At 34.1% G+C, this 23,200-nt stretch overlaps 1 protein-coding gene across 1 annotated transcript in view; it reads left to right on the top strand.

The window, feature by feature from the left end:
* ZFPM2 (zinc finger protein, FOG family member 2) overlaps positions 1-23,200 on the top strand; it is a 551,489-nt gene that overhangs the window by 276,600 nt on the left and 251,689 nt on the right. Inside the window, exon 4 of the mRNA XM_027850028.1 lies at positions 1,284-1,402. Coding sequence (XP_027705829.1) covers positions 1,284-1,402 — 119 coding nt within the window. The remainder of the gene's footprint in view (positions 1-1,283; positions 1,403-23,200) is intronic.

Below are 23,200 nucleotides of genomic sequence, written 5' to 3' on the forward strand. Positions count from 1 at the left end.
ACTAGATTGTGCTGCTAAAACAGTAGCAGAAGCAGCAACAGCAACAACAACTCAGAATAAATGTTTTCATCAAAGTGTGGCCATTGGCTGAAGAGAGATATTATAACTAACATCTGTACTACCAGTCATTTCCTCATGCTAGCTTTTGGCAATGTGAATTTAAGAGTAAACTTAGTGAGTGCCCGTGCCCACCGTTGCAACATAGTAGCTGCAGCACCAAGCATGTAGAATAGAAATATCACTTAACAAGGACACAATGAATGTTTTGCGAAAGTTACATTTTGAAATTAAAAAACTGCTGGATAGAGTGGTTGTGTCACTGTTTATATAAATTAGACAACTGGAGTGAGAGACTTTAAAGCTACAGTTTGGGACGTTTTCTGTTTCTGTTTCTGTCTGTCAGTTCTGAGGGATTGTAAATCAAGCTAAGAAATTCCCTTTTTCTCATTCTTTCATCAGTTAGTTATGGTTGATAGTGGGAAATGATGAAAAGGTAAAGGATTGATATGGTTTGATTAAAACAGAGTGGCAGGTGAGGTGTGAGGTTGGAGGATAAGTCCTTGCCGAAATCATTCTGGTTTCATTTCTGTTATTTCCATTCCTGGGCATATCCTAAAAAAAGGGGACTATTTAAAAATATATATTAAAAAATTATTTAGTTAAATAAACACATCTCTGTGTATGATGAGTATAGATACTTATTCTTATCTATCTAAAGAAATAGTACACTATGGAAACAATAGAGGGTTTTCTAAAACATCTACCAATTTTCTATCCAAATTCTTTGAATAGCTATGAGGGACTCATTTGTCAAAGTTCCCTATTCCTTACTGTGAAGTAAATAAACTCACATTGAGTGCCCCATTAAAGTTACTTTGACAGTCAAGTATATTAAGGGTTTTAACCCTAGTATGTTTTCCTACTTCTTCTTCCATTCCCTAGCCCTGGAACAAAGCCATTTGAGGAAGGGTTATTCCCTCTGATTCTCAAAAGCTTGCTAAATAGAAATGCTTTCAGAGTATAATGTGTGTGAAAAGATGTGAGAAAGAAATTTGGCTCCATAAGCTAAATTTGAATATAATTATAAGGAAAAAGGTTTAGTTTTTTCTTTCTTTCTTTCCTCAGGATGACAAGATCAGTTGTTTTTCAGACAAGCATAATTAATTCTCATTATATGGGTCCTCAGAACATTGTGCATGTAAAACAAACACAAAGACAGAGGTGGCTGTTGTCAAGGCACAAGTGAAAGTACTCTAAACATGGCTTGTTTTCTTTGTCTGTAGGAGAGTTGGAGGTGGTCCAGAAGGATGGAGAGCGCAAGATTCAGAGTCGGCAGCAACTTCCGGTTGGAACAACATGGGGGCCTTTTGCTGGGAAGATGGATCTGAATAATAACACCTTGGTATGTGAATGCTGAGAGACAGTTGAATCTGAATACTTTTGTTGTCCCTCAGGAATTATCTTTGGTTGCCTCCCAATGAAATCACTTAAAACCAGTTTGTTGCTGCTTTTCATGGACAGAGCTGTTTGGATTTTTTCCAAGTGGCTCCTCTCTGACAGTAATCTACACAGAGTTTAGAAGGGAACAGGTTAATCATGCTAAATGGCTGTTTAGTAAGGTAATTTATAAGATTCTTGCTTTATCTCCTTAGCCAGGCTAATACTGTTCACATTTAATAACATATACAATTGCCTTTATTTTTAAGATGACATAAATTAATTGTCATACAATTCAGGTTTACATTCAGAACGAAAAATAAGTAAACAACTTTGTTCTATTCTGGTAATATTGTTTGAACCTGTAAAACCAGGGCCAGTTAGAATTCTAATTTCTGTCCCTAACTTGTTCTCTTGTATAAGAGTTAGGATCAAAATAGCTCACACTCCATACCATAGATATTGCTTCCATCTCCTTCAGTAGGGGACATCTGTTAACTTGTTTATTTTAATTTAATAACTGTGTTTCAAAATAATTGCCCACCTTTTCATCATATGTATTTTATTTTTTGCATGTAAACAGATTTTTATGGGAAGAAGTTTATAGGCCCTACCAGACTGACAGTGAAACTCATCACACACACACATACATACACACACACACACACATACACACACACACACACATACATATGCACACACACAAAGGTTAAGAATCCCTGTTCTAAAGATTTAGAAAGAAGATTTCTTATTGATTTTGCTCCTGAATTAAGCTTCTGTGCTTTAATACTTCAAAGAAAGTGATTTTGTTGGTAAATTGTAAACCCCTCTCCCTTCCCCCCCCACCATGATTTAGTAGATTTTTTAAAAGATTTGATGTGGCCAAACACAGAGACACACAACACGTCATGTCACACCACACTGTGGATCAGCTTAGACAAGTAGTTCTTACAATAGCAGCCTGTTGGTAGGACCTGTCAGAGGTCATGGGCCACTGGGATAGCTTTTTATAATATAGGGTCACCTCTACTTTGTGACAGGACATCAGAGTAGGCCTTCAGAAGAGATTCATACTTATATTTTCTTTTTCAAAAAAATAATATTTTGCGTCACCACCATGTTCCAGGCACCATCCATCTGACAAGAATGATAGCATGGGAAATTAAGGAGAAGTAAGGACATACACAGGCAAAAATACAAACTAACAATAGCAACCAAGCAGTATCAGCAAGATTGTGTGATGTATATTTATTAAAAGGTGGAAAGAAGTAACTGTAGGAAATTCATGGTTGAAATAAGTAAAAATACTTAAATATTTAAGATAATTGAACTTAAACATAAACATTAAGAATAAACAAAGTGAACAAATAATAAACAAATAAATGAATAAAATCCCCTAAAACTTATCCCTTAAAAACACACACACTTAGGCTTTAAAGGTATTGAGGGGCTATTAAGTCAAAGGAGACTCTTCCCAATATGGATAGAGAGTGAGTAGCGCCATCCTTATTCTGATTAACATCTCTTTACAAATATACAAGAATATACAGGTTCCATAGTTGTTTCAACCATAACTCTTGATCTGGTCATAGAAAAGTACAGTCTGTCTTAGTCTATCACAATAGATAGGTCTGGAATTGTACTGCTCCCATAGCTTTGCAGGTAACCTGTAGCTGATTGCTTTAAGCAAAAATATTTTCCAAATTGTGCCCATCATCAAATATGTAAATTCCGAATGAGATCTGGAGGGCAGAGTGGTGCTGATTTGAAACAATCCTACCCTTGAATCTCTATTCAATGGGGATCAGAGGATCATAGGGTTAGAGTAGGAAGGAATCTTAGAGGCCATGTAGCCCGGAACTTTCATTTTATAGATGAAGAATCTGAGGCATAAAGAATTTAAGCAACTTGCCTAAGGTCAGAGAGTTAGTGAGTACCTGGATTTGAGCCTAAGTTTTCCTGACTCAAAGTCTAGTATCCTATTCACTAATCCAAGCTACCTCAAGAATTTCAGAATTTCAGGAACTCCTAGGAATTAATCTAGATGCAGAGTTCTAAACCTGAGTTCTGTGAATGAACACACCCATGAGTACATACACATACATATGTGCACACATACACACACACACACACACGGATAACTATACTTTAAAATGTTTCCTTTCCTTTGGAATCTTATATATTTTACCTATTTAAAATATTGTTCTGAGAAGAGATTCATAGATTTCACTATACTGCCAAAATGGCCCAGGATGCTAATAATAATAATAATAATAATAATAACAGTAATCCCCAAACCAGATAGTTTTATAAACCAAGTTGATCAATTGAAGAATCATCACTTCATTTTTATGGTCCCCAAGCAAAAAATTTATAATAGGAAATCCTTCAAGTCGAATGACCCCAGAATATCATTTGGGTAGTATTTGCTTTCTTTGTGTACTCCCAAATGAAAGCATTTTGACTTTTATTATTCCAGCAAATGAAGAGCTCCTGCATTCTTTGTAAGGAAGAAGGGATTGTGCAAACTTCTAAGTTTAAGTTAAATTATAAATCTAAATCTAGTTTGTGTGTGTGTTTTTCCCTAGAAGGATACTAGCACAATCTATAGTACATTGAATCAATCATTCTTCATAGCTGTTACTGTCTACTGAAGCAGGATCTACTATTAAATACCTTTCATCTGTATATTATTGACATAAAAGATTATGGACCTTTTCCATTATACTATATCAAATTAATGATAGTCTATATTTAAAATGCAATTTTCTGATTAATCTATATATTATTATGCTGTAAGTAGATGTATTCAAATTTTCATGAAATATTGCAGTTGCTATAATGAAGTGCTTTGTTAGCAGTAGCTATTTTTATCTCTATTAGTTTATCTATTTTTATTTAGTTTTTAAATCTTAAGGATATCATTGATACTCTGTAAGCTGGAAAAATGCCTACTTAGGAATAATTTTATATATATTTTAATAAGTTTTAATCTGAAAAAGATACTTATGTTATGTACTTTGCAAATCCCAATATGCCAGATTAAAGAGAAATTATTATTATTGCTTTGAAATTCCAAGGATCCCTAATTTGAAATCCCAATAACTTTTAAAGACTTGTGGCCTTGTAGACGACAAACATAGCTAATAACCTTTTTATTATAAAAGTTATTATAAAATTCTGATTCTCAGAATTCAGACACGCATTTCATTGCTAGATCCATACTTGAGCCCTTCACATAAGGGTAGAGATGTCCAGAGCTTGTGTTTGCCTCTCATGCTCATTAGGATACCAGCATCACTTTCATACTGTGATGAGGAATGGGAGTAGTAGTACTTTACTATACTTATTTAAAGTGTATACACATATAAATGGGAATCTGACAAAACTGTAAGATTTGGTGAAATGAAATTGTTTCTGGACTGTAACTGTTGAAGCTAAAATGTTGAGTCTGAAGATATTAGGGAAAAATCAGAATGACTTTTCTTGGTTTTATTTAAATTGTCATAGGGAATCTTCCCAACTCTTACCTGTTCAATGAAGAAAAGTTCTCTGTTTTCCAAATGATTATTTCAAAATTCCTTTATATTTATTTTCAGGTTTTTTTTTTACTTTAAATTTTGACACATACCCATTTTCTTCTTTTTTTCTTTATTTTTTTATTTCAATTAAGAAAAAAAATAATTATACTGTCTTCCTCTTGCTAAACTATTCTCCCAATTGACCAAATTCGGAAACAAAACAAAACAAAAAAAAAATAGCAGCTAAAAATAAAGCATCAATACATAGCTGCAGAGCCAGACAGACAAATTCACATGTTATCCATATCTGAAAATGTGTGTCTCTTGCATTTTAGCTTCATCACCTCATCTCTATTGGGAGATGGGTAATAAGTTTCATTTTCATTCTCTTTGACTCTTTTTTTGGACGCATACCCTTTTTTTCAACTCCCCTAGAATTTTTCTCATCATATTTAAAATTTCCTTTTTCAAGAATTCCTAAAACAGTCTAGAAAACAGTTCAGCAGATCACATCCCTGTTCATTTGATTTTCTGAAACTCTTGACGTTGGCATGAAATTTAGTTTTTGAAGGGAAATTTCATTTGCCTGTAATCTTTTTTTTTAGGAATTTTATTATAGTTTTTTTTAATTAAACAGAGACAGCCTGAGGTATTGGAAAGTCAATTGGTCAATATAATATTTTTTAACCCTGTGAGGTATTTACATATTTTATTATTCTAAAGGTTAAGTATTTAATCCACACTCCTTTCTACGTAATATGTAAGCAAATGCTAATTTTATCTCTTTTTAAAAATTAAATGTTTTATTAAAATTCCTACTTTTAATTTTCCCTTGAAAATAATATTTGCTTCTTGGTTTTAGTTATAATTTCATATTATTTAAATTGGTCAGTAACAAGTATGGCACCATTATTAAAAAAGAAGGATAATTATTAAAATTGTATTTGGTATTCAATTTTTTTTTCAAAAAAGAGTAAGAGAACAGTGACTGAAATACATAGTTCAGTGATGCCAGCGTAGATCCCAGGCAAAATTCTAGAACCTTTTATTCACGGGATACACTTATTAATCACTTACTAACTATATGCGAGTCTCTTTGTTTACTGAGTATACAAAGCCAAAATAAAAGAAAAATCCCAACCAGCAAGGAGCTTCTATTCTACTCAAAGGACACATTTGCACAGTTAAGTAAACACTAAAAATGGAGGGTTAAAGGATATAAAGAAAAAGTCTTTCATCTCATTTTTTAAGACAAGATAAAGAAGTGTGGGCTAGGTAGTACAGTTAGGATAAGGTAGATTTCAGTCTAGTTGAATAGCTAGACCTAGAGTAGCCATGCATTTTTATGGTGGAGATGAGATGAGAGAGGGAGAGAGAGAAAGAGAGGGAGGGAGAGAGAGAGAGAAAGAGAGAGAGAGAGAGAGAGAAGAGGGGAGGGGAGGAGAGGGGAAGAGAGGAGAGAGGAGGAGAGAGAACATTATTTTCAGATTAAGAGATGACACAAAGCTAGGAGGGATGGCTAACACAATGGATGGTAGCATCAGGATTCAAAAAGATCTTGACAAACAAACAAGAATGACACTCTCAAATTGTGGTCTGAGGACTCCTGAAGGTGCCCAACATCTCTTCAGAGAATTTGCAAGTTCAAAACTATTTTCATAATAATACTAAGATATTATTTCCCTATTAAAGACTCCCTTTTCCAAGTATATATCTGTGTGGGGCCAGGTTTTCTTCATGTCCTTCAACAAAAATAACATATTACAACAAATTGAATGTAGAAGCAGATAAGAGAATCCAGCTACCTTATATTATGCCGAACCTTAAAGAGATTTTAAAAATATAGAAAACAAATCCACTCTAATCAGGATTTTTTGTTTCAGAAAATATACTTTATACATAAAATAATGATAGGCTATTTATATTAATATGTAATATGTGTATTATTGTTTTAAAATTATTTTTAAAATAACTTTTAAAAAATGTTTTGTTATTAAAATTGTATTTTTTTTAAATATCAGCTTAAATTTTAATACAGTAAATATTAATAAATACAGTTCACAAAAACAAAATTTCTATTGGATTAGCACTAATTTTAAAGATTTTAAGGGGTCTTGAGACCAAAATGTTTAAGGACTACTGGGCTAATGTATTGGACTAATTAAATAAGCTGAAATTTAATATTAATAAATGGTAAAGTCTAGCACTAAGGTACCAAAAATATACTTAAGTTAAAAAAGATGGAGACAATAAGGCTATATTATAGTTTATATGGAAATTTCTGTGGACTTCAATGGAATTTAATCACAAAATGAAAGACAGTATAATGTAGTAGCCAAAACAGATAATTAAATTAGTTATCTGAGGTCCCTTCTAATTCTGAGATTTTGTGATTCTGAGATCACAATAATAACAGCTTGTGTTTATATGGTGCTTTAATGTTTACAAAGCGCTTTAAATGTTACTGCAGCAGATCTTCACAACACCCTCATGATGAGGTTGAGATGTTGTTATCCCCATTTTACAGATGAGGAAGTGGAGCCTGACATGGTTTGCCCAGTTTCACACATGTCTAAGATTGGATTTAAATTCAGGTTTTTTCTGATTTTAAGGACAGTCACCTAGCTGCCCCATAACTTATACATTAGTTGAAGATCTTGCTGTGGTGCTCCTCCATACACACCCCAACAACAACAAAAATTATCATTTAATGGTTAGATTTTTGGTTAAAATATTTTACAAACATAAGAATCCTGGCTGGTTTTCAGACAAGTATACTTGACCCATGATTATTTTCCCACATGAAATGTTTCTATTCTGTAATCATAATAGCTAGCATCTGTATAACCTTTTAAGGTATACAAAACACTTGGTAAATATTATCTCATCCTCTTCTAACAACAACCTTGAGAGGTGAGTGCTATCATTATTCCCATTTTACCAATCATGAAACTTCAGCAAGACTGAGGTTAAATGACTTTCTCAGGGTCACACAACTTGGAACCATCTGAGGCAGGATTTGAACTCTGATCTTCCAAACTCCAGGGCATCTAAAAGGTACAATGGATGGAGTCCCAAGGATGGAATCAGGAAGACTTACCTCCTCAAGTCTGGCCTCAGACACTTACTAGCTCTGTGACTCTGGGCAAGTCACTTAACCCTGTTTGCCTTGGTTTACTCATCTGTAAAATGATCTGGAGAAGGAAATGGTAAATCCCTCCAGCATCTTTGTCAAGAAATCCCCAAATGGGGTCACAAAGACTCAACAATAACAACTTCCCAACTCCAGGTTGGAGCAGTCTATACACTGGGCCAAATAGTTCTTTAATATAGCTCATTTTCTGCTGTCATAGCTGTCAAGACCCAAGGACCACCTCCAAATGACAATGAAGTATCAGAGTAAGATGCTAATAGAAGATGATTTTTTTTTACTTTCAACAAAATATAAATATCTGTTATGATTATTTAAAGCACATTTAAACATTTGAAGAACTTTTACTATTTTATTACAGTTGTCTGACTTGAACTAGGAATGAAGATTTATCATATATCTCAACCCCAGGAGATTTATTTCCCTTATTACAAAAACATCACCTTCTAACCCCTCCTTACTCAGCCTTGAATCAAATCTGAAATTGGAATACTCTTTTAAATTGTCTTAATGTGAACTGAAGCAATGTTACTCAGTTCACATTCCTAGTTTGGGCTCAAAAGATTCAGCAGACGAGGCAGTGGCTCAGTGAATAGAGTACCAGCTCTGGGGTCAGGAGGACCTGAGTTCCAATCTGGCCTCAGACACTTACTAGCTAGCTATGTGACCCTGGGCAAGACACTTAATCCCTGTTGCCTCCCAAAATAAACAAACAAAAGAAAAAGAAGATTCAGCAGACTAATTAATTCAACACAGTAATTGAGTTACCATGCCAGATGTCAAATCCTCTTCAGATCTCTCATGTTCCTATCTTGAGGTGCATTAGCAATACTCAACCTCCTTCAGTTTCAACCTTTTTTTGTTTGTTTGTTTTCCCCCAGACCAGACAAAGAGGATATATACAGTTCCAGAATTATTCTTGGTTCTATCTTCTGCTCAACTTGAGCACTGATGATGGCACCTTGATTAAAAACACGGAAGTATTGGCTGTTCACATTTTGACCTGGTGCAGACTGAAGTGATGAGTTGGACAGGAAGTTATTCTTAGAATAACTGGCCCATAGTTAGCTTGTTTTGTTATTGTTGTTGTTCAGTCATTTTCAGTTGTGCCCAACTCTTCGTGACATCATTTGGGATTTTCTTGGCAAAGATACTGGAATGGCTAACCATTTCCTTCTACAGCTCATTTTACAGATGAGGAAACTGAGGCAAACAAAGTTAAGTGACCTCCCCAGCCTCATGCAGCTAGTCAGTGTCTGAGGCCAGATTTGAACCCAGGAAGATGTCTTCCTGACTCCAGGCCCCGCACTCTATCTATTAAGCCACTTGACTTCCCTTTTATTAGGATAATAGTTTGCTGTACCTCCAAGTTCAGATGCATCACTAAGAACATAGCAAATCAGGTCATTCATCATGTAAGCTGTTGTTATTATTTTTATTATTATTAATTGTCCTCATTATTGTCACTATTATTATTAATATTATTATCATCAACCTCACAGTTTGGAGATGTAATGTGAAGATAAACTGGTCTCTTGGAACTGCACAAAGATTCAGGGAGATCATGGGGGAAAGAAAATAGCATATACACTTTGGGGATAAAATACAGCAAAACAAGAGGCCTCAAAGATTCCCAGTCAGCCATGACAGTAGGATTGAGGCTGGTGGCCTGCTTCTCTTTCACGCACCTGTCAGTCTGCATGAGGCCTGTATCTATCATCGCCTCTTCTTTGCACTTGACTTTTGGTGTTTGTTAAAATATTTCTGGCATATACCCTGCCAATAGACATGGTACTTTATTGACTTATGAAGTATAAAATTTTTGAAAAGATAAAACTTTAGCAATGAAGACCAAGGAAAAATTGAAAACTCCTCTAAAATGGTACTCAGTTTATGTTTTTGAAGTCTTTTGGTATTCACATTGTATATGCAATATTTGTGTCATGAAATTCTTGCCTGAGAACTCATGGAATGCAGGGACAATACTGAATGCCTAGGACGTTTTTTAATTTTTTTTTACTAATTTATTTTGATTTATCAACAGTAGTTTCCATAAGCATTTGAGTTAAAAATTTTTCTCTACCTCCCTCCCCCTCCTTCCCCAAGATGATGCACAATCTGATATAAGCTTTACATATACATTCCTATTAAACATATTTTCACATTAGTCATGTTGTAAGGAAGAATTAAAACCAATAGGAGGAACCACAAGAAAGAGGAAGCAAAACAAAATAGAAGAAAAAAAAATGGCAAACACTATGTTTCAATCTGCATTCAAACTCCATAGTTCTTTCTTTGGATATGGACAGCATTCTTCATCAATGCATAGTACCTTTTATGCTGTAACTTGCCAGGTGCTCAATAAAAAGCAAACAACAAGAAAAATAATTTGGGAGATTTGCTACTTGTAATTTGAGCAGCAGACATCTGTTATGATCATCTTTAAATAATAAATTTGTTTAAGTTAATTTGGCCAATGTCTTTAATCTGGTTATATTTCACTAAGTTAGACATAAGCAAGGAATTCCTGGTTATTTAGTGTCCAATTATAGATCTTTTCAGTCATTTTTATATATTATCATAAATGATGTATTTCAAACTGTAGTGAAAGAAATAAATTGATATCACTTTCCTTACCTATATTTAAAGACAGCATGGAATTATGGATGGGGAACACTGAATTTGTAGTCTGGAAAACATGAATTCAAATCCTGCTTTTAATACTTACCAACTATTTGATCCTGAGCAAGTCACTTAAATTCTCTGTGTTTCATCTGTAATATGAGGGTTGGACTTGATGACTTCTAACATGTCTTTCAGTGCAAAAAAAATCTCCCAAGATAGTCTTTGTTTTTCCATATATGACCCTGTGTTTTGTTTCATGAAAACAGTAAATTAGATACTCACTCTACTTTGCTATTGACTCAAATATTCAGTAAGGTGATTCTAACTATGTCTGTAAAATAGCAATATAACTAGATAAAAACTCAAATTTAATCAGCCAAATGTTTAGGGACTATATTATCAAACATCTGATTATTTCCACTGAAAAAAGATGATTATTTTAATGACAGTCATATAATTCTTTTCATGTATTTATGTATGTATATCTTCTTTCACTTTAAATAATTCTTACTCCTTTTGTAAATAGGAAGATTTATGATTTAAACATAGTAGGTACCACTTTCAGTTGCTGATCACAACCCATTCATGTCCTCCAATCCTGTGCAGCTATTGTCAATATTTCTCCATGAATCCTCAATGGTTTGGGCTGAGGGAAAGGGACCAAAAGGGGTTGGAGCCTTCCTTTAGTTATTTTGATATGGTGTGAGCAGTGGAGCAGATAGGCTGGTCATCAGTAATCCTTTAATGACACAGGATTGGCCACCATTTCCAATCATACATCTCTTTGATGCCATCCTTTAAATTAATTTTATTTCCCAATTCATGGTTGGTAATGTGTTACAACCTACTCATATCCACCACGAATCTTTCTATTGCGCTTCAGCTGACCTTCAATTTTGATTCTTCAGAGACTAATAAACTATGTCTAATACCTATTTAATGTTACTCAAAGAATAGTGATGTTTAAAAAAATCAATAACTCTCTTAAACAACAACAATAATAGCATTTATCTTTTGCTATGTTTTGTATGTTATTTCACCCATTCAAATGTGAGCTTTTTGAGTACCAGGACAATGTATTTAAATCTCTAGTGCTTAGCATAGTGCCTTGACACTTAATAAGCACTTAATAAATGTTTTCCGACTGACAGGCTGACTGACTGATTTCAATGATGAGTTATATGCAAATGACACCTAAACTGAAGTCTCTAGCCTGATCTTTTTATCTGGCTACTGCTAAAGTTCTCAATGTTCGCAGGTTTGTTGTTGCTTATTTTTTTTTTCTTTTTTCCCTGTTTGACTGTCACAGGGCTCGACTCACTTCCCAAACTCCTTCTTTTATTGTTTTCCTTATTACCGACCCTGGAGCCATTTATGATTTCTCACTTTACTTGTTCCCAGCTTTGAATTTTCTGTTCCCACAGTTCTCTCACTAAGGTCCTAAAAACTACATGTTTGGAGTATTCCAATAGTCTATTTGCCAGGTTCTCTATTTCTCCCCATCTCCAGTCTAGAATACACATACCAAAAAGAATCATTTTCTTCAAACATCATTTTGATCATAGCAGCCTTCTGTTAGCCCTAGAGTAACTACTATTTGCTTTCCAAAGCAATTTAAAGCATGTGACATTTAGCCTTAAAGGGATTTTGCTATTTTGCTTTTTCCCAGAGCATCATGGTTCATATTCTCTACTGCAGTTAAGTAAACTTATTTCCTGTTCACAAGTCATTTCATGTCTCTCTCTCTCTCACACACACATACACACACACACACAATATATATATATATATATATATATATATATATTTCACTCTGACCTTAATCACCTTCCAGATTTATTTACATTTTAAACTCCTTCCCACCAAATTATATTGCTTCATATTTATTTTAAGACTGATCTCCAAGTAGATTTTCTAAATTAACCTCTCAGCATACTCGCTACTTTGCCCTACTTGATTAATATGTGTTTATATGTTTGATTTTGTTCTGTCTCTTTCATTAGCTTGTATGTTTTCCAAGAACGGGAGCTGTGAATTGCAGTAGGACCTAGCCAGTACAGTGGTCACTATACTCATGCTGACTAATGAGTACAAAAAATGACCTATGAAGCAATTAGGGAGGAGACACTGAGACCTTGTTATAGTAATTATAATTTAGATTTCATCAAAAAGAATTTTTAAGGCTTTCACTATGATATGGTTGAAGGCCAGGGAGGTATTCTTTCCTACCACGTATTCTGTGAAGTTTCATCCAGCACAGCTCTTTCCAGTGACAAACCATCTGGGAAATTCCATCTGTCTCTGTTTGGAAACTGAGGTGGCAATCGCCCACTGTGAGCAATTTTCTATTAACTTCATGGATAAGATCAGTCAGATTTATACTGAATTGATGGGATCCATAAGGGCAAAGTTGTTCTAAGAGGAGACAAATGCATTGACTCCTCTAATTGGGCCTAGACCAGTTTCATTCGCTGAAGCCCTTAGGTTCTAGCAGTACTGTGACTTATAACCTAGTTAATTGTACGCTTTTCCTCTTGGGGAAAGCTGCTGAATTTCATTATTGATGGAGATTGTAGATGCCTCCCATGGGGAGGGCAAGATCCTGACTTTTCTTGTACATTAGCTCCTATGTGAGGAGCTGCCAGAAGCATAGTGGACAGAAGAAATGCTTAAAGGACGCATTGAAGTGGAACTCCAAATGTAGCACAGCTGTGGAAAATGGCAGAGAGACCAACCTGATATGTAGTATTCATTCATTCATTCATTCATTCCATTTATTCATTTACTTAAGGGATTATATCATAGGGGCCATTAGGAGAAAAGTCAATGGCAGACTCTAATCAGAGACTATAAGTGAACATTAGAGCTCAAGTTTTTAAATGTGTGTAATTGTCACTCCACTAATTTTGTCAGTTCTACAGACACTATGAAATTCATTATAAGTGGCATGATACAGAATATGAAGAACAATGTTAGGCATATGGAAATACACTTTTCCTTATGATTAATTACTACCTATCTCAAAAGTACCCATTGTACCATGCTTTGAAATCAGTCTCTCACCTGCCCAACATCACCCTTTCTCACATACTCTAATGATTGTTGAAACTATTGTTTCTTCTGTTTTTTGCACTATTTTTAAATCTAGGAACACAGAGGTAAAATTTCTAAGTAGGTCATTTCTTCACCTCATTTATCTCAATATTATCTCAAAATGAACTGTTTTTGATGTTGCTACTCTTTTTTACTTTTAAGTTCTAATGAAGATGGTGCAGTGCGTAGAGAGCTGGCCTAGAGTAAGGAAGAATCAACTTCCTGAGTTCAAATCTGGCCTCAGACACTTATTAGCTGTGTGACCCTGGGCAAGTCCCTTAACCCTGTTTGCCTCAATTTCTTCATCTGTAAAATGAGCTGGAGAAGGAAATGGTGAACCATTTCAATATTTTTGCCAAGAAAACCCCAAATGGGATCACAAAGAGTCAGTCACAACTAAAACAACTGAACAACAACAACAACAACAACAACAACTTCCTTGTGTTAAGAAAAGCCTATGTGGACATGGAGAGTTTAATTTACTGTTTAGTTTTGATTTCCTTGTCTTATTTAAATGCTTTTGTTCTTATATCAGAGACCTTTCCAGACATACCCTGTATCTTGGGCATTATTTGGCATCTGGTACAATAAATCACTCAGAGCCTGAGGGTTCAAAGTCCTTTTGCTAAAATCTTATTCTAAAATCTTCAATTAGAAGCCATTCTCAAGATGGTTAAGAACAGCTCCAGAAGATAAAAACAAATAAAAAAACTGCTGTCAAGAAGGTAAAAATGCAATTGGAAAGGAGGTTTGCTGGGGTCCAATAAGCTCCTCACAGAATACCTAAAAACTAATTTTATACTCTTCTTGATCAAAAGTCCCACAATTGGATGCCAGATCAGCCTACATAGGTATAGAGGTGATTCAAATTGCCCCAGGCTGTTCTCAAACATTAGCTCATGATCCCCCAAAAATGTATTTCTATTTAATAATCAGTCAATAGATTCAGCTGATCTTTAGCAAAGGCATTTATTTAAATGGCATGGCAAAAACTGTAATTATGAATAATTTTCCCCAATGCAAATATCATATTTTCCAATAGATAAACCCAAAGGTACAGAGTAGGAAGTAGCAGGGAGGAACTCAAAGCATAATGACAGTGAGGCATATGTGTAGAGGACATACAAGGCAAAAGCTACTCACAACTCTGGAACTGTAGGACCTTGATATCCTTTCTCTTTCCAGAAGATCCTTCACAAAAATTGTTGTGAGTCACTCCATTATGGATTGGTGCTCAGTTGGGCTTATTCCTCCTAGAATGGATGTCGCAGCTGCATGGACCAATCTATGACTAAAAAGAACAAGCCATTTGGCGTCTGTACTGGCTCCTCATTAGACTCCACTGCGTTAGACTAGGGTTTGCAGTTCACTTAATGTTTATACTGCTATTCATATATGTGAGTGGTAGCTCAACTAACCAATTAAGTTAATCAACATTCTTTCATTACGCAATTGCTATGTGCCAGGTATTGTGCTAAGAAACGGAAAGATCTGAGAAGTCGGTGTGTGACTAGACACCCTTCCCTCACAGCAGTCACATAAAGACTATCTTTTGCAATGGAGATGAAGCTTCTTTTTGTGGATCCTGTTACTATTTATGGCCTTAACTCCTTGTCTTTGACCACCCCAAAGCCTCTGCTTATAAGCAAGCCACCCTATATCTCATTACTGTATTGATATTATAACACACCCTTCTTGAAAGCATATTATCATTTACACATCAATAATGTTCACACTAAGAGGAAGAATAATATATATAAGCCCATGCATGAAGTATGTCTTTACTTATAACTAATTTGTCAGAAAATATGGCAGATGAGATTGCTGACCCATTGGCATCAACTTTAAGAATACCCCGAGAGAGGTCAACATGATTACAGAGAAAGGAGAAGAGAGTCTGCAAATTGTAGGGCATGATGTGTAATTTTAATTCCTGGTAAAATACTGGCACATCTTATTAAAGGATTGGTTAAGGAATTTTCAGAAGAAGCAAGATCAAAAAAGAACCAGCATAGCTTCATCAAGATCTACTCACGCCAGACTATTTCCTAAGTATGTTTTGAACTTCATGATCTCTGAGATTCTTTCCACCTCAGGAGTTCTGATTTTCTCATTTGCCTATAGCACAACCCCTTATGCTGCGTTAATGGAAGTTGGACTTCTTTTGTGTGTTTGCATAGTCTTTCTCCTACCTGATAGCCTTTAAGGTTTCTCCTATTTCATTTCATTATATAAAAGTTGCTTTAGCATTTACCTATTCTTCAAAAATATCCAACCAAACTGTGTCATGTGACAGGAAACATTGATTCAGTGATAGAGGGCTAGTAGCCTTTGAGAATCTTATTGTCAGTAACCCTTCTATACCATTTATAATGAGTCTCTTATTTTTACACTTACAGCCAAGTAACCAGACTACATATATCAACCTCAAATCAAAAGATACAGATGTATATGTCTGATTATTTTCATAATAGATGTATTATAGTTGTAGACTTCTGGGAAAATACAAAACAAAGTTTCTGTCTTTTTTCCCTACTTTAATCCCACTATTTTATACTGTTCCTAGTATGACCAATCTGGTTAAAAAAAAAAAAAACTCTTAAGCTACTGACATGCTGAATAATGAACCATCTGATGTATATTTATGTAAGTATACTGCAATAACGGTAAAACAGTTTTGATTGATGCAGACCAATTTGGGGATTTCAAAGTAATGTTTCCTTTTTTGAGAAGAATGAGAGAGATAACATAGATACCATGCAAAAAAAATAAACCAAAGGAACTTCTGGGATGAAGTGATTTATGGGAACCTGGCAATAGCCGTAGGTAAGAAATATCTGCAACACTTCAAAAAAATAACTTTTCTTATACTATCATGTATACTTAAATCAACTGACTTATTTCAGATAGGCACGAAAAAAGTTGAACAAAGGGGCTATTCAAGGCCAAGAAAATGAGATGTAGAAATAAGTGCCATCAGTGTAGAATATAGTTCCTCTAAATAATTTTTCTTTCTACTCTCTTTTTGACCTCTAATATATATATATATATATATATATATATATATATATAGAGAGAGAGAGAGAGAGAGAGAGAGAGAGAGAGAGAGAGAGCAAGGTGGGTTATGGTAGTAATATATTTAAATAATAAAAGAATATAGTATTTGTATAGAAATCTCTGCATCTTCTCATTGAGAACTTTAATAAATACAGCAAAAGAGCCTAATGGTATTTCATTATGGATGGTAATAAAAAGTGTATATATTTGACTTGACGATTCTATCTGAATACAAAAGCATATTCATCAACCTCATTGAGTTTTTCTTATGATTTGAGTCAAACACAGGAAAGTAGGGTAATGAAATGTAAGGAAATTCTGGATGATAGACAAAAGTTCCTAGTAATCTTTTTGATAAACTTACAAAAGAAAGGACCAAGGCAGACTAGTAATCAGTATGAAGATGATGTCAGTGATGTTTCATTAATGGAGATCTGAACATTGTTTTAAAATAGAATTGTTTTTTTTTTAAAAGAAATGAGGCTTTCTGTTTCCTATCCATGTTTTTTCCAATATACATTGCCCTTCCCCATTGTGTGTTTCTCAGGATACATTTAATCCTTTCCATGTAACAAGGAAAACAATTAAGAAAAATCTATAAATGATGAAGTAACCATGCCCGACAACCTATGCAGCATTCCTCCCCATGGTCCCACACTTCTTCAGTGAGAGGGTTATAGGATTTGTAGAGTTTAAAGGTCCATTAAATATTGTACGATATGGCCCCTTTATTTTACAAATGAGGATGATTAGATATATAGAAATTGTTACCCTATTAAGTATCTACTAAATAGTAGAGATATGATTCAAACCCAGGTCCTCTGACTTATAATCTGAATATTTTTATACTATAGGGAAAATATAATAAAATAGACATTTATTAAAGAGGAAAGAAATTTTATTGAATTTGTTTTCATTCTGTCATTGGCATCAAGAAAATGCATATTAATAAATCACAAATATAGATCTATGAATATTGTTTGTAGAATAATTAGAATATATAAAATGAAGATAATTACTGTGATTTTTATATTTATTCATTAATTTTTCTGTCCTTGGATTTAAGGATAGGACCACAAGACACAGAGCAGGATCAAATGTAAATGAATTTTTATAAGTGCCATCAGTGTAGAATATAGTTTCTCTAAATAATTTGCCTTTCTACACTTTTTGACCTCTAATATATATATAGCAAGGTAGTAATATATTTAAATAATAAAAGGATATAATATTTGTATAGAAATCTCTGCATCTTCTCACCTAGAAATTTAATAAATACAGCAAAAGAACCTAACGATATTTCATTCTGGACGGTAATAAAAAAGTGTACATATTTGATTTAAGATAATTCTATCTGAATATGATTTTAATTTTTAAAATTTTTTTATTGTCAAAATTGAATTGTGCTTCTAGCAGTGCAAAGAGTAATTAAATATAAAGATTTTTTCATATAATAAACATTTTTTAAAAGAATTCCTTCAACATCTTGTTTCAAGAGATTTGCACTGGAAAAATCATTTGGTTTGTTTTCTATTTCTGAGTGTTTTGTCTTCAAATGTCAGGAAATCTTTGCTGGTTTCATGCCTTTATTTGATAAAAGATCGACAAAACATGTTCACAGATGACACATTACAATCTTGGCAAACTTTTCTCCGATTCAAGCCAAACATGAAACAAATTTTTAAATCATCGGCATCTGGACCAAACCTAAATTTTCCTTCTTTTCAGGCAGACAATCAGGTACTACTTCATTTTTATTGTTGGCAGACACTGATAAAACCAAGTCAGGCCAGTCAATTAGTCAGCAAACATTTATTAAGTGCTATGTGCAAAGCACTGTGCTAAGGTTCCAGAATACGAATGCAAGTAGGAAAAAAAAAACAGTACCTATCCTCAAAGAGCTTTTATTCTACTGAAGGAGGACAAGTAACACATAAAAGGAAACTGAAAATCAAGGGGTGGAGGGAGAAAACAAAGATACCCATTGAGCATGGGAAATAAAGTCAGAATGCAGCCTGGTAAGGATTGAGACTTGGATGCCTCAAGGCACCACACAATTTTTAAATGGAGTTTTAAGTAAGGTCACTTGTATTTTTCCCAATCTCTCTCATATGGTCCATCAAAATCTATCCTGATACAAAAAAAAACACTGATTAAATTTTTAAACAGGAGACAGTAGGAATCACAATGAACATTATGTGGCTAAAAAAAAATTCAAAATATCTCATTGCCATTAGGTAAGTGACAGTCACAAACACATTTCACAGCCATTTTATATGCAGATATGACAAGAACTCTACAAATGCATCGATGTGGTTTCTTCATTTTTCAATGCTCCAAATTAATTAAAAGACCTTTTATAATTGACCACACAGTTAGAATCTGTTTTTTTTTCTTTTTTTTCTTTTTCTTTTTCTTATTTTTAGTTTTCAGGTTTTAATATGTAAGCCTTAAGGCTGATTTAGTCTGCTTTCTCATTCAGTGTAGTGACTTTCCTTATGCATCTATTCAGCCTCTTCTTTAGCTCTTCTAATGACTGGTAACTATAATGCATATTGGAATGATAGAATTTTAATTCTAGAAAGGACTTTAGAGGTAATTTACTTCTATCACCTAATTTTATTGAGGGAAGTTAAATGACTTGGCTAACCTAAAAAAGTGTGTAGTGGAGTCTGGAATAGGTCTTCAATTTTAGTCTTTTACATTTTGTAACCCATCCGAATTAGGCAACACAGCAAAAGAGTCTATAGATTCATAGAGGTATGGTTTCCCTTCAATAAGAGCAGCTATTTTGTCTCGTTCAAGGTCCAATATGTTTTGATGTTAACATATGTGTAATAGGCAAGTTTTGTTTAATTTTTGGAAACTATAATGGGAATTCTAGGTAAATAATATATATATTTATATTAAAATTCAAAATTATATAACATTATTGTTAAATTTTCTTTTATCTACAGTAACATAATTTCTCAGGACTTTGTGAAATATTGCAAAACTGCTGCCTATTTTTATTCCTACAAATTTAACTTAGATACTATTTTCATTGTTTATCATAAACTGATTTTTTTTAACTGTGTATTTTGTTTGGACTAGTGGTTTAATCCATTTAGGGAACTTCATCCTTGCAAATTTATGACTTATCTATAATCCAGCATCTCAGTAAGTTACCTAAATTCCTAAAATAGAATCATATCACATAGATAGACTTTTAAAAGACCAAACTCGAAACCAAGTCTTTCTTATTCCAAGGCCAACTCTCCATTTTCTACATGATGCTGCCTACTCATATAGTATAATATAAGTCAGGTATTATATTTGTTATATATTACACATATAAACATACATATAGTACATATAAAAATACAGATATCTGTGCATAAAGCCATTTAAGATTGAAGAGATGTGATATAAATTTCTAGCATATTTTAAATAAAACACTATGTTCTCACAGAAGTCATGATCCAAATAGGTAATTGTTGCAGTAAGGGGTATGGAGAGGCGAGGCAGGGAATTATCTAACTTAAGTATATAAGGGAAAGTTAAATAGTCAAAAACATTTTGTGCAGTCTCACAGTCCCTCAACCACATTGCCTGTAGTGTATGCTATAGTTTTAGTGTCATTCATCAGAGAGCACTTTTTAGGCTTGTGTTCAGAGATTTTGGACAACTTGAAAACTGATTCTGCCTACCCAATTCACTTTTGAGTTAGATTGTATTTTAAAATGTTAACTGAATTCTTTGATAGTTGATGACATTTTGGAACTCAGTTCCACGTGAATAATGCAAGCTTTAACATATTTGTGAATTATGAAAAAGAATAGAAAAAAAGTTTGGAGAAGAAAAGAGAAAAAATAAAATATGCTTAAACTTTTGAGTAAGTCACCAAACCACTTCCTTTCCCAGGGCCATCTTTTACTCTTGATATGTTACAACATTTGTAACTAGCAATAGTGCAAGAGTTAACCTATGGATCAGGGTGAGCTAAGTCCCTCAGTCTGATTCTAATCTCACATGTGTACATTAGCACCTATCTTCTTAAATTCACTGCAGCACATGCACATGTAAGCATATTAGTCCATTTTTAAAGATACGTGGTGATGCCTGCCTGTGTATTTGAGATAAGCATCTGGACCCAAGTATATGTCAAATACAGTTTCTAAAGGAGGACAAGATAACATTTGCCCTCGTTAAAGAAGCTCAGAATTTGTAAAAAAGAAAGTTTCTTCTTTATCTGAATATTTTCAGGAAAAAAAAAGCCACTTTTTTTTTAGCCCTGTCATATTCTTTAAAAAACTTTGTGGGCATGACAATCCTTAAAAGGGAGTGAATATTTCCAAAGGATTACAAATCTCTGCTGATACTCCAAGGAGAGAATGGCAAAGAATGAATAGTTCATGATGAAAGTCAAACAGTGGTTTGTACCATTACTTCATTAATCAAGTGGAGACATTCTGAAAAATGTTTTTCTTTGGTTGCAGCCATCTATTTTTTGGTGTTAATCTGCGCCCTGTGGCAGGGTTTTGTGAAACGAAACAATGAACAGTTGTATCATACCCCCCCATTGTTGTAGCCCCTGTCAGAAGGAGGAGAGGATGATGCAGGTCTGTATCAGTCTGATAAGGAAAAGAGGATTCAAAATGGTCGTGGAGGGAATCTGTGGGAGTAGAGTGTGCAGTTTGGGACTAGACAAGCTATGGAATACTGTCTCATGCATCCCTCCAATGGAATCCTGGGGGGTTCAGTGCCAGACTTACACTTCTCCTTGAAGATTTCCTAATGAAACATTTTGATTGTGAAAAGCAGTTGTTGTCAGAAAAGCCAAGATTCAAGATGCAGTCTAAGTTATTCCATCAGTTATCTAGAATTAGTCAATCCAGGTTTAAAAGAAAAACAATAGTAACCAACTCTTAGAGTATTTTTAATCTTCAGAGGACTAAGGTCCTTGCCATTTTCATTAGAAGTCCATTAAGAAGGTTGTTTATGTCTGTATGTGTTTCACACATTCTGTGTATGTGTGTGTGTGTGTAACTCAAACTTTTTTTTTTCACTATATGGATTCTATATTAGCAGGCCTTTGTGTTCACATGTAATTTGGCTAAGTCATTCTGGATCCTAAATACCTTTGTTATCCACTGGGATTTCTTTTTTTTTTCTTTTTTTAATGGAATACATGTGCTATTTTGCTTTGGATTATTTTAAAAATTCAACAATTCATAAAATCTTGCATCCAAAAGGTCTCTAGTAAACTTTACAAACCAAACCTTGCTTCAAACTAGCTAACTGGGCATTGTTTTACCTACAACTTATAGGCAGACACTTCTCTAGCAGTATGTAGTAGCATCAGTTCAACAACATACCACAACAGCATGCAAGCAAGAAACTAATGAGCTAGGGTAAGATAAATCTGGAAATTATTTTTCTTCATCTTTTGCCTCTTATTTCTTGGAAATAGCCTTTTAAGCAATTCTCAGCATAGAAATTTTAAAAAAATGCATGAAGTCAGTATTTCCTTATTTGGTGCATTGTTCCTGGGACCAGATGAAAATGTACACAGACGGAAAGAGTTAAAAAACAAAGCTCTTGTCAGGAGGATGAATTGTAGGTGATGACCTTACATACCATGGATAGTACAATGCTTAGGTACTCTGGGTTGAGTAGCAGCCAAATGTGCCCCCCTTTCTGAGGCCTTGCTGATAGAGGGCTACTCCCTCCACAACTCCTAATCTCCTTGTTTTGGTGGGTTTAACTCAGACCTTTAACACTACATGACTACAATGTCTGTATTTAATCACAAAGAGATACACTATAGTGAAAATGACATATTTATGGTTGTCATTTCAAGGCACTCACTACTTTTCCAACAGACTGTCATTGTATGGCACTTTTGTAGTTTTTTTAAGCAACTATCTAGCTTTATTTCCTGATATGATAACTTATTAATGACACAACTATAAAACTATAAGGATGTGTGTGACTGTGTATGTGTGTGTGAGTGTGTGTGGTCCCTGGTCACAGGTTCTACCCTTTGGTCAGTGAACTCAAAGGTATATCTCACTGGTCCCTAAAGAAAGTTCATAAAAGAATGTGGGTGAGTCAGTGCAGATTCATAATCATGACTTCCATAAAAATATGTGTCCTAGCAGTACAATGATCTGTACAATATATGTGTATGTGTATACACATTCACATATATATACACACATGTATATATGTGCACATATACATGCATATATACATGTACACATGTAACTTTTAGCTTTATGATTCTCATAAATATTATATAAACCTGTTATATTTAATTGACTGTCCCTGTTTG

Source organism: Vombatus ursinus, unplaced genomic scaffold (assembly GCF_900497805.2).
Source record: "Vombatus ursinus unplaced genomic scaffold, bare-nosed wombat genome assembly UNPS02008961.1, whole genome shotgun sequence".
Classification (NCBI taxonomy): Eukaryota; Metazoa; Chordata; class Mammalia; order Diprotodontia; family Vombatidae; genus Vombatus; species Vombatus ursinus.